Source organism: Fukomys damarensis, unplaced genomic scaffold (assembly GCF_012274545.1).
Source record: "Fukomys damarensis isolate Sample0158 unplaced genomic scaffold, DMR_v1.0_HiC HiC_scaffold_33, whole genome shotgun sequence".
Lineage (NCBI taxonomy): Eukaryota > Metazoa > Chordata > Mammalia > Rodentia > Bathyergidae > Fukomys > Fukomys damarensis.
The window spans coordinates 19,707,592-19,726,254 of NW_022900945.1; the positions used below are offsets into that span (position 1 = coordinate 19,707,592).

An 18,663-nucleotide genomic window follows, 5' to 3' on the forward strand; every position below is an offset into this window, starting at 1 on the left:
TCAATTATGCCAAGCACTTTTTAATTATCCTGCAGCCCACAAGTTTATTCTTAGTAAAAAGTCTGACTTTTACAGGGGCAGTATACTCCTCTGTGGTGGAACTCCACTTACCACTTAGCAACTCCACCCATGAAAAAGCCTCGTGAATTAAAAGCTACTAAATTAAGCATGTATTTTTAACAGCTTCAATTTTAAAGTCAATTTTGGCAGGCAAACTGAAGGCTTTTTTTGGAAATACAAAAATGCTATGTTGGCATTTCAAGGTATTGTTTTGGGGTTGTCTCTTTCACAAAATCAATGTAGTTTCTTGTAATATCTTTTTCCCCCTAAAGGGAATATATTTTATAAACTTGTACTGGTTTTTAATGGTATCTTATAAAGCCAAAATTTGAAACAAGAAAAACAATGCTAGGAAAAGCGCTTATGAGTAAGGCAGGACGCGGGGTACAGGGAAAGTCTATGCGTTAGATGGAGATCATTGCACAAGTCAGGTAAAGTACCGGCCTTCATGGATCTACCACTGCGGTAACTGAACAACACACAGGTGACAGGAGAAGCAAAGCATTGAAGCATAAGCAGGTTCAGTGTTTCATGCACGGATCAAAGCCTGGAATGTACACTTGGAAATTAAAAGTTAACCAAATAGTATTGTGTTTTACTATTTTTGGTAATAATAGGGAAAACCTCTTTTTTTCTCAATTGATATGAATATGTAGACGACAGAATCGTTTCCTACAATGCCTAGACGAATGTCTAGAAGAGATACTCAACACCTAATGTACAATATTTTCACTCAGGAAACAATGAATGAGAAGCTGCTATTTCAGAAGTCCTGTACTTCTTTCATAATACCTCCAGTAAATGACTGCTTCATGATCCACCTTAGGAAAATGAAAGTGTCCAAAATCTGAGCTTAGGACACATGACAGCTACCGTAGGCCCCATTAACACCCTTACTTTGTCTTGTCTTCATCTATTATAGAGTATGAATTGTCTAAAAACTCAATTCGTTAGCTTGCTTAACAAACAAGTTGCATGAATAAGATGTACAGGCTGCTGATGCTGCATGGTCTCTTTCCAGTATGGAAAAGGGTGAGGAGAAAAGAGCCACACGGAGTCCGAGACTTTGAAGGTGTTCTCAACCAACCATACTAGCTCTGGGACTTATTGTGGGGTGAAATGCATGGCCATCTTCTTCATTAAAACTAGTTTTCTGGGATTGCAGTTATTTTAGCTGCATATGTTAAGGAGTGAGGAAAATAATTTGACAGTAGGAATGATAGTGAACTTCATACTCCAAATGGTGGTGACCAGTTTGCAAGGTGGCCTACAATGATTCCCACCTCCTTTTACCGTGCAGTTCCTCCCTCATCCTGTACCAGAGTCAGTTTGGCCAATAGGATGTGACAGAAATATGAATGTGTCACTTCCAAGATTAGGTTTTAAAATTCTACAGTCTCCCATACCTCTTCTTTTTTCCCTTTCTTTTCATTATTTGTTCTGGGAAAACCAGCTGCCATGTTCTGGAGAGACCCGCATGATGAGAAACTGGAGCGGAGACTCTGTCGCCTCTTCAGATGACTGCAGCCTCATGGGAAGACCCTCAGTCAGAGCTACCCAGTGGGGGCCCCTCCCAGACTCCTGATCCATGCTGTGAGGTGAGGTAATAAATGTTTGTTTGAAGGTGCTAAATATTGTGGTATTGTATTACTTAGCTTGGAGAAACAATAAACAAATGGATTAATGAAATATTCAGGTATTTGACTTAACAGCTTTTTTTATGTTTTTTTTTTTTTTTTTTTTTTTTTTTTTTCTGACCTGGAACTCACTATGTAGCCCAGGCTGGTCTCAAACTCACAGCGATCCTCCTGCCTCAGCCTGTTGAGTGCTGGGATTACAGGTGTACATTACCACATCCGGCCTTAACATTTATTTCTCTATATATCTACTTACTTGATTAGTCATTCGAATATTTTTTGTTTTTTGACACAGGGCCTCACCTTGTAGTTCAGACTGGCCTTGAACTCACTGTGTTGCCTAAGCTGGCCTCAAACTCATAGCAATCCTCCTGTGTCAGTCTCCCAAGTGCTGGGATTACAGGCCACAAGCCACCATGCCTAGCCTGATTAGCTATTTACATTGTTAAAACTCAAACGGTAGGTCCTAATTAATATAAATGAATTCTGGTTACTAGTCTTTTATATAAAAGTATATTTAATATATTATTTAAAATTCATTTATTTTTACTTTGGGGTTACTTTTCATCTCTTGTGATGCACAATGATCCAAAGTTGTCGATTTCAATAGAATCCAGCTTGTTATATAGTTTATATATAACTTTCCTTTATAGTCAGCACCTTTTATATCCTCTTTAAGAAATCTCTTCTTACTCCAAGCCATTGAAAATGGTCTTGTTTTTTCTTATAAAACCTTTATTTTTTTACTCTTTGTTATATTCTGCAACCCATCTTGAATAGGTTTTGTGTATGGTTTGAGCCAGGAGCTCAGATTTTTTTTTTTTTTGCATAGATATCTGATTGACTTGGAACTGTGTATTAAAAATACAATTCATTCCCAGTGTACTCATGTCACCTTTGTCGTAAGATAAACCCGATGTTATGAAGTAAGTGGGTGGGATTTCTTTTGAATTCTCTCATGTTCCATTGTTCTGTTTGTCTTATTCTTGCACCACTAGTACTGTCTTAATCACTGTAGCTTTACTATAGTAAGTTTCAACATCTTATAGTCTGTTTCTTTGTTTTGTTTTGTGTTTTTCCAGGATTGTTTTAGTCATTCTCAGTTCTTTTTATTTGAATGTAAAATTCAGAGGTCAATATCTACCCCCCAAAATGGCTTTTGATTAAGTGTGTACTGAATTTATACATCTATATCAACTTGAAAAAATGACAGCATCTTTATAATTCATGAATGTATAATATATCCTTCCATTTATTTAGATTTTTTAAAGTTTTCTCAATTCCTTTTTGTAGTTTTGAGTGTACATATCTTGCATATATTTCATTAGTCCTAGGTACTTGGTATAATACACCTGAAGGTGGGATTTAGGAACCTTTCCCAATTCAGTACTATCAAAAGAAAAGAAGACAACACATGGTTTTTTATTCTTAGACAAGGGAGGAAGGAAAGAAGGGACAGGGAGGGAGGATCTTTCTCTTAACCATTAGAAGCGAGTGGCTGCTGGAGACCCCATTCCACCTTCCCGATGGTCCCCTGCCAAATCTGTTACCATTTTCCACTGTGGTCTCTGAAGCACACATCTGATTACAAACAAGGTCTACTGTACTCCGAATCTCTACTTTGCCAGAAAGGAAACCTCACCCCTCATCAAGGACACTTGCAGTCTTAAGAAGGGAAAGTCCACCTTTCTCCCAGATTCATTTCCCCAGCTTTCTCAGGCAAATCCTTTCCTCCCCTCTTTTGAAGCTCAAAAGCTAATAGCAGTGTATCACCAATCATCCACACTACGCGTCTGCTGTCAGATGCACTGTTAGATAAAAGGCAAAATCAATAAATCCTTCTAGAGGTAAAAATGTAACGGTAACAGGAAACAACGACAAAAACCAGTAACCGCCAATTACGAAGGCAAAGCATGGGAAGACACACAAGAGAATGAGCAGGACTTAGTCAAGCCATGAGTGAGACAAAGAATATCCTCACATGAAAACAGGAAAGAAGGAATGAGCTTGATTTTCAGAGAATCAAGGCAAGTAGGGGGTAGCGGTGGGGAGGACAGCAGAGTAGGGGGAAGGCAGCCCCAGATCATGCAGGCCTTGTGGGGCATGCTGAGGACTTTGGATTTCATTCAAAGAGCAATCAGAACCTTGGACAGAATTTTTAAAGTTCATTCCTTATCGAAGTCATCTATTCATCTGCTCACATCTAACTAAGAGGCTTTTTCTTCTGCTTCTCTCTAATTTCTGGCATATTCTAGAGAGCTTTGCTATCCAAAGCTTCTCCACTACTCAATATCTTGGCCTCTGCTGACCTTCACTTCCATTGCTGATGGTTTTCCTACATTTTTTTCCTGTCCCAAACTCCTCCACCTCAGAAAATCAAATTTCAGTATTTCACTCTTGGACGATAACTTCTCACCAATCCTACTCCTCTCCCACTCCCTAAAACCTATCACACCTGATTTCTGACCTTTAAAATGTTTATCTGATAAAAAAATTGCTAAAAAGGGAATAAAATATCATCAGAATAAGTGAAGTAAAATAAAAGCACAAATCACAGGACTTATTACTCTTTCCGTCACTCTCACAAAGTCACGCAGGTATGTATACCTTCTTTCAGGCACATTCTAACATATGTGGGCTTATATACACAGAGAGATGTTTCTAATTATGACAATGAATCACACTGAACACATAATTTTGACTGTTTTTCACCTAAGAATAAAAACCATGAATAAATAACAAGTCGGCAGATAGATCAAACTCATTCTTTAAAATGCTACACATTTTTCCAATTGCAGACCATACTTACGGCTCACCTCCAAGAAGGACTTCATTTGCTGTTTGCTGCACCCGACGTGCTGAGCTGAGAAAACTCGTGGCGGGGGAGGGGGCTCTCCATCAAAGGGCTTTCAATGTTGAGAGTGGGGAAAGAACTACTGCTTGTGACTGAAAAAGTCAGAGGGCAAAAATAGTTCCTCACTGGAAACTCAAGTCTCCTAGGCCCATGAGAACAGAAGTCAGCACAACTTTTACCACTTAGTTCGCTACTGCTCAGCAGATGTGCACAATGGCTGCTGGCAGGTGCTTGGGAACCACAGCCATGAGTGGGCAAGGAAAGTTGAAACTCATTAATGGAACTTGGAAGGAAAGATGGCCAGCAGAACAGAAATCAGAGGTGCTTACTGAAGTAAAACCAATGGAAGAGACAGAAGAATTTTAATGAAAATATAATGGAATTACAGAACTCAAAAAAAACAAAACAAAACAGACTTTCAGGAATTAAAAAGCACACGTTTTTAATTGAAAATTCAACATTCCAGCAGAAAAAAGAGAATGAGCAAACTCAAAACCACACTAGCAGTCAGAAAAATCAGGTGGAAGAAATACCTCACAAGAGACCCAGTGACAGATCTCCCGTTGAGAAAGGCCCAAGTTGCATGGAGACCAGATCTCAGAGGAAGCAAGGAGCATGGGAAGAAGTAATAATAGCATGGACAATGAGAGAAGTCTTTTACAACCTCATAGTATCATCTTGAGGCCCTGGCTACCAAGCATAAAGGGAAAATTTGGCAAACCTATTAGAACTGTGGGAAACAGGCTTCCTGGCACGGTGGAAAGCTGGAAGCAGAAATACTCGTGTTCAGGGACACGAGGTACCGACTCCAGGGCCCTGCAGGCACTGAAGCCTTCACATGGGACCACTAGGCACAGAAGTAAGTGAGCCTCTTCCTGTCATGCTGTGTCACTATCAGCTAAGTACCGGCCTTAAGGACTTTGTGGTAAGTCTATCTAAAATACTGCAGGTGTCGATTTTCTAAATGCCACAGATAGAAGTTACATTAATGAAAATAAAACCTTAAAACTATTTTTTTAAAAAGCATCAATAAATAAGTCCATTACTGTAAAAGGAAATTGCTACCTTATGAACTGAACATGAAGGTGATCATAGCTAAGGGCAGACATTCTAGAAGTAGAACAAGGATCAAGTCATTTTACCTTTAACACATTTACAACTGGTCGCAATTCATATCTTGCTGCTGGGCGGCTCAGAATCACTCACTGCTGGTACACACGTGACCGTCCCATCAGGTGGCACGGCACAGTCCCATTGGGTGGTTCAAGCCACGAATGGGACTTTCATGCATATACCACCAGTGGTACAAGCCAAAGGAAATGGGCTAAGGGTCTTGGTTTCCTGAAAAGTGAGTCGATATATGTGTCACATTTAGTAAGTGTTCAGTAAACTGCAGTGCTGCTGCTGGGCTGCTTCCATGGCCACTGCCACACCAGCACTGCATACAGAGCTTGAATTTTGGAGCCAGAAGACTTGAATTCAATGCCAACTCTAAAACTTAAGCTTTATACCATGATCATGGTAGCTAATTCCTCTGTGCTTACATTTTTTTCCATATTGAAAAGAATATGAATACCTGTCTCTCAACTTCCATCTGTTTATCTATCCATGAACATCAACTGGGCACCACTTTATATCAAGTATTATGTAGGACTGAGACAGAAACGTGAGTAAGACACAGTTCTGCCTTCAAACCACAGAACACAGTCTAGTAGAAAGTACATAAGCCTTTTGTGTGGGCATATCTTAAGGCTCCCTTTGCTTTAGAATTAAGGAAGGGTCTAAAGGGTAAAGTTTTTTGGGTTTTTTTTTTTAGGTTCACAAGTACTATGGTTTTTTAAAAATGAGCAACATTTGACCTTGCCAGCAATTGTTAGGCAAAAAGTGACCAGTTTCTGATATTCCATATTTTGCTATTTCAAAACAAAACAAAAAAATACAATGAAGCATTTGGGTCACCAGTAAGTCAGCCTCTGTGGACGCAATGGCAGTCTTTGGAGCGAAGGGCTGAGTGGAGAGCCAGCTCCTTTTCTGATCAGAGAAGACAGAACACCTTGGAGAGGCCGCTCTCTCTGTTCATGGGCTGGGACTGTGTAGTACGTAATCTGCCTCTCTGAGTGACCTTTCAAGACTCAAGCATTCCTCCGAAAAAACAGCTCTGAAGTTGTCCAAGAGGACTCACTATCACTTGATCCCTTGCGAACCACGTCTGTCCCTTTACAGAGCATCCTGCTTGGCACACAGTGTGGGAGATTACAGGGAACAAGTTTTTGGTTTCTCTTTACTTCATCCCAATAATAAAGATCTTATCCTAAAGCTTGGTGGTATTAAGAGTGCTTATTTTGACTATCCCGTGTGAGTCACCATGAGAGGGGTAGGACAAGTTGTTCTCCTTTGATATGCTAGCTAACTCGGGCTTTACGATGTCTACAGCAGTATCAGATGATCCCTTAACATAGCGAACAAAAAGGCTGTGAGTTCACAGGACAGCCTGGATGTCTATTTTTTATATAGAAACAATGCATGCCAATGTATTTTCATCAGTCACCACTGGTTGGCATTTCATAGCTATTAACTTAAAACTTTATATTTAAAACATAACAAATTACACAGGCAACTCAGCATATATGTGAAGCAATATTAAATATATTCACACATTTGGTATCTTTGGGAAGTATGTGATTGTACCATTATTAAATATTAAAATTCAAAATTTTTATTACATTTATATAGCACCACAATATAAAATGATTATCTATATTATTTTAAAATCATGCATTTGACTCATAATTGGCCTGAATTATTAAAAATTCACTTGAATGGTAGCTATAGACATCACAAAGAATGATTCTGACTTCCGTACATGCGTGAGAAAAAAACTGTAAAAATACAACATATTTTTCAGGAGCTAGATGAGAATTTTCAAGCAAAAAGGAATATTAACAGCTGTCAGGTTTTGAAGTTTCAATTACACAATAAACTATGTTTCAAATGTCTTTACATAAAAAAAATCCACTACTACTACCCATAAATCATGAGATGTAACAACCAGTAGTGTTTTTTCACCTAACCACATTTTAGACTTTGTTAAAACCTACTGCTTATAGAAAATATCAGCAATTTATCCAAACATTGTTACATAGGACGTTTTAAGAAACTGTAAATAATTCTTAATACTCTCATTTTGATTCTCCGACTTCTCAAGACTATGTTGTATTTCTTTCAAACATACTTCCTGATGTTGAGCTTTCTGTACAAAAAAAAAGAAATACAGTCAATAATGGTATCATATCAAAGAATAAGAGGCATACTATAAAACATATATAGGCTGGGCTGGGGATTTGGCTCTGTGGTTCCATCACCTGCCTCTCAAGCGCAAGAGCCAGAGTTCAATCCCCGGTACAAAAAAAAAAAAAAAAAATTATATAGGCAACAAATGAATACATTTTAAAAATTTCTTAAAAGAAAATATCTTTACATCTGACCTGTCCATTATTAACTTACCTTAAATCTCACTTTTCTTTAAAACTGATTTAAAAAATACACATGGTTGATCTCTGATTTAATTTGTTGTAATACACATTTACTTAGCCCCAAATCATTATATAGTTAACAATTTAATAAGCAGGTTTTGTTGTTGTTTTTTTTTTGGGGGGGTACCAGGGATCGGACTCTGGACCTTGCGCTTATGAGGGAGGCAGGCTGCAGAACCACTGAGCTAAATCCCCGGCCCTAAGCAGGTTTTATTTAATTGTGCTAATTACTTTTCATTACAGTAATATGCTATATTTTCATACTAATTTTTGCACTTTTCTCTGACAAAAAAATTATATTTTATCCCATAAGGCTGAGCTTTGTTGTCCTAAAAAAGTCTTTGTAAATAGAGAGGGGTGAAGGGGTTGAAGGGAAGGCAGGGGAAAGGGGAAAAATAAGAATCAAGATATATTATGCAAAGGTACAAATCTCCAATGCTGAATGTCATTATACTGTATACCTAAAATGTACCGATAAAATTAATTTTGAAAAATTGATAGAATTCTAGTTTTGATAACATAAACATTTTACTTTTAGAATCCTTTAAAAAATAAAAAGAACTCAATATTATAGATGTTCTTTGGGAAAGGACAATTTAAAAACCCCTACTTTAACTTTAGTTGCATATAAATTTCTAAGTAGATCAGTTCACCGAAAACGCTCTAGGGAAAGGTTTCAAATATCATCTAGCTTCCAACTAAAACGGTCATCTTGAGAAGCAAGGTCTTTTATGTCCTTCTTAGCAGGTGTTCAACGATACCTGCTACTTTCTAAAACTAAGGAAGCCTCACAGGAGAAGCGGGTGGGCTGAGACAATGTGCCAGATGGGGCCGCAAAGTCGCAGAATGAATACAGTGAATCCTATGGAGCATTCATCTTTCGCAACCATTTGGAGAGAAAGTAACACAGAAAGTAGGGTAGGATGCAAAATGTCAATGGATTTTAGGATACAACATAAGGCTTCACAGGCATTTTGGGTTTCAGAAGGGTTGCTCTGGGTTAAGCTGATAGTCACCCCATGAGTCTGTGCACCCTCTCCACACCGAGTACGGTACTCAGGCAGGGGACAGAGCACCGTGGAAGACACCAGGGACACAGTCAACTGCGAGACGGACTCTCCTCCGGGTGCTTGTAATTCAGTGGGTCCTAAGGCATGCACTGTTATACGAAATAAAAACAGTAGCTTAACTGTACACAGAACTGTCCCCTGAAAGGCACAGAATACAAACTCATTTCTCTGCGTATCTATATCTATGCTTAGAATTCTAGATTTTTACTGGTGTATAAATTATCAAAATTATCAAGTTTAACATTGGACAATATCAGAAGCTTAGACAAAAAAAGTTTAGAAAATAAACGGAAGACCTAACTATGTGATAAATGTTTTTTGATTAAGTTTGCAAATATATGTATTTTTTTTCTGATGCTGGGGCTTTTGCATTGAGCTACATCCTCAGCTCTTTTTAAATTGTTTTTAGTTTTGAGAAAGGGTCTCACTAAATCCCTAAGTTGCCTAGGCTGTGCATAAAATGTCTGCCTCAGTCTCCCAGAGAGCTGGAATTACAGACATGCACCACCACACCCTGGCTAGTGGTCATGAAATTTCTGATGACCATATAATTAAACAATGCATGCTAAAATCTTTTAACATTTGAGCCTTTCAGGTTTTCAACGTAGACACTTGGGAATAAAAAAGAGTTTTCATGAAGTCTCCAACTCTTAGAAAAATAAATTATCATTATTCTCTATGTCTTTGCAAGTAGAGAGCTATTAAGTAATTTAATAATGACTAATGCTAGCTTCAAGAGTACATTATGCTGACTATTTCATGAATATTCAGGAAAAAACATTAAGACTAATTAAACACAGCCAATTTGTTATTCTCATTTCATGGTTTAGAGGATCAAAGCATTCATCTCATATGCAGATCTAATAATACTGAATATTTACTTAAAATCAAATTACATCTGAGATATAATATATTACTCAAGACAGATATAAAATCTAATTCATAATATAGTCTAAATTATGCTTATCTTTAAAAAATGAAAAAATTCATACAATGAAGAAAATAAGTAGACCATAGCCATAACTTTCGTTAAGCAACTGTCATGAAAAAAAGCATGCAAGAAGGTAAGTGGCTGTGGAGACTTGAAGGCAATGTGGTATACGTTACAGGAAGGTGGGATAAAAAATTCTTCAGCCTAGGGCCGGGGATTTAGCTCAGCGGTTTGGTGGCCTGCCTTGCAAGCGCAAGGACCCAAGTTCAATCTGTGGTATTAAAAAAAAAAAAAAAAAAAAAAAAAAAATTCTTCAGCCGGATCCTGGCATTTATATTTTTATGTGTTATATTATTTATTTTCCTACTATCAGTAAAGTGATAGGCTTGATTCTCCTCAATCTGTACTTTTAACTATTTATCTAAACTACATGGTATTAATGTTAAATGTTATTCCTTTTTATGCTTATATATTAAGCCATACTAATACTTACACTGTTCATTTTGCAAACAAGTTGGTTTTGTTCTTCATTTTTCTTTCTAAGCTCAGTTTCCAGGTCTAATATTTTCACTTGTAAAGCCCTCTCTCTAGATGACGTTTTCTCTATTTCTTCAGAAACCTGTAATTTTTATTGAGAGTAAAATAACTAAATGTGCATTCTTTAAAATACAGCTTAAAACTTGGCAAAGTTATACTGTACTTTTTTTCTAAATAGGTACTAGATGTTAGACAACTGGAAAATGTTTAAAAATATTCTATCTCAAGGAAGGACAAATAGTATAAATATGTATATTGTCTTTATATAAGTATCTGCAAAATTAGCTTAGGACAAAAGAGGCATACTATGCACTTTCATTGATTTATAAGTATTTTCACCAACAACATGTATTGGAACATACTAAGACCAACTGCTCTTTTTAATAGTTTTATATTTACCATGGTATCTAGCATGGTGGTAGATCACAGAAAGTCATCATTAAATACTGATTATATATTTGGATAGACAGCATGATGTACATCCTACACACATACAGACACACACACACACAGATTGGTTTTTCATTCCTTCATTTCCAAAGTGGCCTGAATTTGATTTTTCACATTTGTCTGTTTATTTAATAGAAATCTTGCTTATCTAAATCTTCAAGGATTTGGGTATGTGGGAATTCATTTGTAAGAATGTTGGGTTGGGGGACACTCAAATGAGAGTGGAGGCAAGACCTGATCCAGGAGCAAGAAGCTAGTGCGGAAGACTACTGTCTACCTGAACTCTTACGGACTCAGTTCTAAGTCATTATATGTGCTTGCTTCGGCAGCACATATACTAAGTCATTATAAAGTGACTTATAAAGATTTCTTCTGCATATATGTCAAAGTTGAGTGTGACTGAATTTAAAGCTGTGGGGGAAAAGGACAGTCATCCAGGACAATCATCCGTGCCCTTGGCACTGCCCCAGTGTGGCATCAGTGATGGAGCAGTCGTGGCACTCTTTAGGTGGGAAAAAACTAGAGAGGCCCATGTTCCTCTGCAGCAGGAGGGAAACAGCAGGGCAGACATGCCTCTGGAGCCTCTAGGCTCCTTGGGGAAGGAATGTGAGTACCCATTCAAGGTCCACTTAGGCTCAGTTTAAGATAAAAATCACCTCTTATTTTTCTCCCCAAAATTGGTGGGGCCAAAAAAATCTGAATTACATTTCTACCATTGGAAATACACTTAATTATTTAATTTTTATTTAATGATATATCTCTAAACATCAACTTACATTGGTTTCCAAGAGTTTAAAAAAATCAAAGTATACATGACACTTGTGACACAAGACTCACTTTTCAAGCGTATCAGATTTTATCTTTCATGGAATTAGCATTAATGGGCCTAAGGAACACCACAGACAAGTTTGGAGAGAAAGATTCAGAATTTGGTTTTAGACATGTGAAGTCTGAGATGTCTATTTTAAGTAGATATGCCAAGTAGAGAACATGAGCCTGGATTTCAGTCAGGGGAGAGGTCACAGTGAAGATGTACATCTGAGTCATCAGAGTAGAAATGATCACTTTTTGGTGAAACTTGTCCTACAAAGAAACTTATCATCTTCTTTTATAGATTAAGAAACTTAAAGTGTGGAGGAGTAATCTGTCCTGAGGCAGGGTTACAATGTGCCAGAGCCAGAATTCAAATCTGTTGGACTCCAGAGCCCACTTTGCATCCTTTCAAGATTAGACTTTCAAATTGTTTGATAAATTCACTCTTCTTGGAGTTTTTCCTGAATCACTTCTCTTTACCTCCAACTTGAGATAACTACTCCTTCTGAGGCATGTTGAAGGGAACACACCCTCTATTATAGCTTCTACACATGGGATGACATTTGTTTGTTCCCATGTTACTTCCTACTGTACGGGGAGTGTTGTAAAACTGAGGAAATACAGGGAGGCATTTGCTTAAACTGAAAACTAACCTAATGGATTTAACTGGAATTTAATTCTTGCATGTATTTATTTGTGCAACAAACTTGTGAAAAAGAATTTGAGCTTTACAGTTCACTAGATCATGATCAAAATAAAAATTTTTAGTTGCATGTGCATTCAACTTTGTTATATTAAAAAAAGTGGGGGGTCAGGGGAGGTTACATTTTCAAAGTATTTTCCATCTCTGCCTTTTACCCTGCAACATTACCACTTATCTAGTGGAATAACTCTGGCCCAGTAACATATCTGTTTTGCTCTAAAGAAAAAATAGGTAAAAAATAAAAAAGGAACTATTCCCTTCACTCTGTCATCAAGATAAAAACAATAACTGTAGGTTTGGCAAGATGAAACACTAGCTGTTTAAAAAGATGACTGGCAAACTGATTAAAAAGTTCCTAAATAAAGGCCATCTGTACCTTTCGTCTTCCTTCTTCTAAAGCAGCTTCTAGTTGCCTGGCCAATGCTGAATATTCTGCAGATTTCTCTTTAAGCTTCAGATTGCTGTGCTTAAGACATTCTTCTTGGTTTGCCAGCTTCTTCTCAAGTTCTTTATTCTCTATATCCATCTGTTCTAATTTTCTTTTTACAGAAAATACATATTTTAAAATTATAGTATGTAGGGAAAAATGTAACACCAATTTTAAGTCGATTTGATACTTACTGTTTCAGGTTTTCACACTTCAACTGAATAAGATAATTTTCCTCCTCAAGAGAAAGCTCTGTCAGAATACTATAATTTCCATCAACCTAAACAAAAATGTTTTTGTCGTTATTTTCTTTATAATCAACTCCAAAGAAATCTACATATTTTATCATCAGAACAAGGAACAAGATTATATAAATATTACTTATGCACAGAAAGACACAAAGAAATATTACATTGTTAAAATATAATTTCTTAAATTCTTGGTTAAGATTTTTAAAAACTATACTGTTTACATTGGAAAATCAACAAATTTTTTTCTGGGTAATAGAGATTAAAATATTCTAAGCAATTCATTATCGAAAAAGGGTATTTTATTAAGTTAAAATATGAAAAATGTAAAACAATATTAACTTATATTGAATGGGGTTTCCTAGAGTTTTCTTTTATCTAAAAATACTGATTGTTATTATGTATCTGTGACATTGTAACTATAAGTAAAACCATATTCTTGTAAGAAGCAAAGTAAAATTAATCAACCAAAGGCACTTGACCTTGCCAAGACAGAATATTCTTCCTATTACTTCAAAAGTGGATATACATAGCTCAAGAGTCTTGTAATAATAAGGATGATAACAATAATAACGATAATGATAATTCTTTTCTTATAAGTTCAACTAGTAATTTAAGTTAAACATACGTAATTTGACATTTTCTTAGAAAAATCTCTCAGGAAATTAATGAAAAGACTGCCTGTATGTTTTTAAAAACAAGATGCACTTCAAAATAAAAATGCAGATTATATTTGGAATATAGAAAATGAATCCTTCCAGAACTGGCTTGCAAGTAAAGAAAAATACTTGCTGCCATCCTTGGATATGCTTCTTTGAGAAAAAAATTAATTCAAAAATATTTCTATGTGTTTTCTACATGCTAGGCTTTGAGGTAGGAGAAGGATGAGTGATGATTAACAGGACACACCTAATCTCTATTCTGATGGAACAGACTTGATGTACAATTCTACTTAAAATATATTCTAATGGTTGTAAGGTAAATTATAGTAATTCTCCTTTTCCAGACATCAAAAAACATATGTAATCACAGTTTTGCTCCTTCTGTAATGTTATTATCAACCCTCTGGTGTCTAAATATAGATTAGCAAGAATAACCTAAATTATCCATTTTAACTTCTAATTTATCACATCAAATACTACAAGAGTAGCTTGAAGAATGCTACTACACTCTGCATGGAAATGATGTTTCATCAGCTGATGCAGAAGCAAACCAAAGAGTCAACGCCTGACGTGAGTGCCCTCAACTGGTGAAGTCATTCCAGGCATTCCTTCAACACATCGGCAGAACTCAGAGTGACGGCTGGACACCTGGCCCTGCAGCTCCCTAAAGGTTTGTGCCTGCTCTGCACACTTCGCCTTGCAGCGCTGCAAGTTCTCCTGACTTTCCCGAAGCCTCCGTTTGGCCGCCGTCAAGGAATCTCGGACCCGCTCTACCTCCTGCAGATGAGACTCCATCTGGCCTCTCATCTGAGTTGCGGCATTAGGGGAAATAAGTGCAAAATCACACATTCAGCATGTACATTCTTACTATCTTAAATTCTATATATGCTTGTTATATAACAAGTATTTTAGGTTCAATGACATTCAACAACAATATTTAAGCAAACAAATACGAATGGATATTAATTTAGATTCTGCAACATTACAAGTAACGAAAAAGTGGGTTGGCCCTTAGTTTTCAAAGTTTATTCAGCAAATAAATATGGTAATTTTAGCTTGCAGGAAAGTAGTAAACCTACTTAGGAAAGCAAACTTTTTGAAGTTTGTTATTATATGTAAGCATAGATGTTATTACTAATAAAATTGGTATATTAGTTTTCCACTGCCAAGCCTCAGCTCTAATGTAACTATCACTTTCTGTCACTTAATATTATAACTCAGGTACTGAACTAAATTAGAACCACTTTGCTCCATGCATGCTGGCCTTTATCGGTAGAGTTTACTATTGCTTTGTCAAGACAGCTAATATCATCAGTTCTCACTGGATTTATTTCATCATTTTTAGGATGAACAAATCTTTCTATCTATATTAATCCCTCTGCCTGCTGCAGTTCCTCACTGTGGCACTTTTGTGACATGAAAGCAAACTTAAGAAACAGTTGTATTGCTAATTAAAACAGAAAAAAAGCCATGTGACTTTTATGATGTTCTTAAGAAGAAAAAACAAAGCGAGACTCTTTCCCTAAGTCAGGGAACACCTACAGATTCTGTGCAATGTCTGCCAATCTTGATCATAAAATATAAAACCAGGACAAAGCATGTCTTGGTGTTTAACAGCCCATGAGAAAACCAGGAGACTTAAACAATGGAAAAGGAAAAAATAGAATCTCATCTAAAATTATTTTTCTGGTTGTAGACCACCAAGTAAAAATTATGACCTCAGAGTGGGTAAAAAATATAGACTCCTATCCTTTCTGCCTTTTGAGCAGGTTTTTAAAGTGGGCTTATTATGGTGCTTCCTCAAAGAAGAAATGTGCTTGAAATGTCTCAGGAGAAAAAGAGACCAGAAGACATGAAATGGTGTCTACTCTGTTCTGCTAAACTAAAATTAGGTAAAAGACAGTCCTTAGGAGGCAATACTTTGCTCATTCAATGGGCACCTCTGTGTCTCTGGCAGTCTGACTGCTCTGACCTCTTTTTCCCAGCGATGCCTCACTTGGACTTTTCAGTCCCAAAATATGGGAGCATCCCAGTGATAATAACCTTGGAACTGACCACTAACATTCCATGACCTCTCCAGCCAGGGGTCAGCTTCCGACAACTTTTACTGCTTCCTTACCAAAACATGACATTCCAAAAAGGGATGTGGTTTCAGTTAAAAACTTAGAAATATTCACAAAAACATGGTCACTTGCCAGTATTGGCCTTGCCTTAATTCTGTTAAACAGGGTGAATAAAAGGAAACAATGGCGTTTTTATGATATAATTTTTCTTCTAAAAATGCATGTAGCAGAGAGTATTTGCTTTGTAATTTTTTTAGACACCAAAGATTTATAACCAGAAAGAAAGGTGCCTTTAGTTTGTTTTATGGCTAATGAACCTTAGTGATAATCAGGTTGCTTTAGCTTAAATCTATTCTTATATCAGACAATTAAACATTTATATCATTTCTCAAATATTAAGAAAAAAGTGGAAAAGCATCCACATAAACAAACAATACTTCAAGCCTGAAAGAAACAATATTTCCTCAGAAGGGGGGAAAAACAACTCCTACAGAGATCAAGAATGGATCCTAGGCATGAGAAAATGACCAAAATGAAAAAATTGTAAAATATTTATTAAATAAGAAAATTTATTTTATTGTTTGAAGTTTCAAACTTACCATCTCTAATTTTTTATTTTTGTTCTCTGTTATTAGGTTATTTTCATGTAGCAAATTTTCATATCTGGTTTTCACCATTTCAGCTGCTTCTTGCAACTTTTGCACCTGAAAGTAAAATATATTGCTAAAGCATCATGTATTACTTTATTATTAGGACTACAGCATGAAATAAAAGCTAAAAATTAAAAATTTTACTTTAAATAAGTCATGATTTCCCTACCAATAGCCTCATCACATTTATCTAATCTATTCGTTCTTTAGATATAGACTCACTCAAAGCTCTATTCTAATGTTCTACTCTATCCACAATCCTGTCTTCTGCCACCAATACTTCTAGATTCTTCACTTAAGTTCTGGACTACAGGGATCTTCATTTGCAGACAAAAGCCACTTTAAAGAAATAGTCTTCTAATCCAAACAGCTCTCATTCTGGTAATTTTTCCTACCATTTCAAAATCTTCTCCAAAAACATGTGAGTACTTTCTATAAGTCCCAACAGTTAGAATATGGTAACTCAGCTATAGTACCCTTGCTATGGGCTTATGCCTGAACAATCAAGTGAAAGACTCAGATATCCTCACTAAAAGGTCCAAAGTCTTCCAAGGACTCCATTCTTACTTCTCATCTGGTATAACCTAACTGGATGTCTCAATCCCAATTTGCTATCAATACATCGAGATACAGCCCTTTCCCATTTGCATAGATTTTGCCCCACCTCAAGCTTTTACCCTTAGTTCATTACTCATTTTTTATTTTGAGCAGTCTGGGGATTGAACCCCAGGGCCTTGTGCATGCAAAGGCATAGCTCTACTAGTGATCTATACCACTAACACATCATTATTCTTTAATTCAGACTCTTCCAATAAAATCAAGATCCTTAATGACCAGTTTGTTTCTCATCATGTGAATATCTGCATAAGTCTAGTTTTTTTCATTAAGTTTTTCTTGAACACTGCATTGCCAAAACATGCAGCTTTTCTATAAATTGCCAATGAATACATGCTCTACTTTATGTGCTGTCATGTTTTCTTTGTAGTTCTTTCACATGAATTGAAACTATACTTTCTTTTCTACCATCAGAGATTTAATGACCCTAGAGGGACTTGTTGTTCTAAATCAATACAATTAAGCATAAAAGATGACAGAATGTATAACTAATAAGATTCTATATTTAGATTTCACCTACAAATTTTATTATACCTACATAATTAATACTAAAGCTAGTTAGGAAGTTCCCAATTACACAGGCAGGTTTGAATCAGTAATCCACACAATCACCTTTTTATACAGGTATTTGTGATCTTCAGATAACTCTGATACATATATATATATATATATATATATGTATATATTTTTTTTGGTACTGAGGATCAAACTTGGGACCTTGAGCTTTAGCGAGGCATATGGCGGAACCTCTGCGCTAAATCCCCAGCCCTTATGATCTTAAGATATATTCAGAGGGCTAGGGATGTAGATCAATAGTAATGCATTTGCTTAGCATGTGCAAGCCCTGAGACTGATCCCTGGCACTGCAAAAAGCAAACAAATAGAAATTGTTTGGGATATATTATATCACAAAATGATAGTCTGCCTTTCCCAGTTCTGTTTATTTAGATCATAAACAAATACAATGTCTTAAATTATCTACCCATTTTAACATTAAAATACATGCAGTGGTCACCTGAGTTTTGTACATTTCAATAAGGCCTTTCTGTTGTTTTTCTACTTCTTGCAGTTCTAAGAGTTCACTTTCAACAGAAACAACTTCGTCCTTCAAAGTAGTAAGTGTGGTCTAGGAAGAAATATGTAATAGATCTTATAAGTCATTAGAATACATTATACTCCAGTGTTATACAATTATAAAAACATAGTAACTCATTTATCAACAAAATAAAACAATTATTTTTATTAAATACAATTACTATCTAAAATTTAGAAATTTTGAAGTTACGGAGTAACACTTTTGAACAAATTTAATAAGACTTACTTGGGACATACATTTTTTAAAAACTTTAACCTTGCTGATCAAAAAGGACTAAAAATTAGCCTATGTTCCTGGACAAGAAGAATTAATAA

The 18,663-nt window shown here is 36.2% G+C and overlaps 1 protein-coding gene across 17 annotated transcripts in view; it reads right to left on the reverse strand.

The window, feature by feature from the left end:
- Positions 1-4,986: 4,986 nt before the first annotated feature.
- Odf2l (outer dense fiber of sperm tails 2 like) overlaps positions 4,987-18,663 on the reverse strand; it is a 43,234-nt gene continuing 29,557 nt past the window's right edge. For 14 of the 17 annotated variants that reach the window (XM_010636688.3, XM_010636686.3, XM_010636685.3 and 11 more), the window contains 7 exons: positions 18,269-18,379; positions 16,588-16,692; positions 14,574-14,732; positions 13,210-13,295; positions 12,965-13,127; positions 10,579-10,704; positions 4,987-7,801 (listed from right to left, as the gene is read on the reverse strand). In XM_010636688.3, the coding sequence (XP_010634990.1) occupies positions 7,673-7,801; positions 10,579-10,704; positions 12,965-13,127; positions 13,210-13,295; positions 14,574-14,732; positions 16,588-16,692; positions 18,269-18,379 (879 nt within the window). In that variant the 3' untranslated portion in view covers positions 4,987-7,672. Of the gene's footprint in view, positions 7,802-8,748; positions 9,244-10,578; positions 10,705-12,964; positions 13,128-13,209; positions 13,296-14,573; positions 14,733-16,587; positions 16,693-18,268; positions 18,380-18,663 lie in introns of those variants that run through there. The other 3 variants (XR_782650.3, XM_010636687.3, XM_010636693.3) reach the window with 3 other exon arrangements.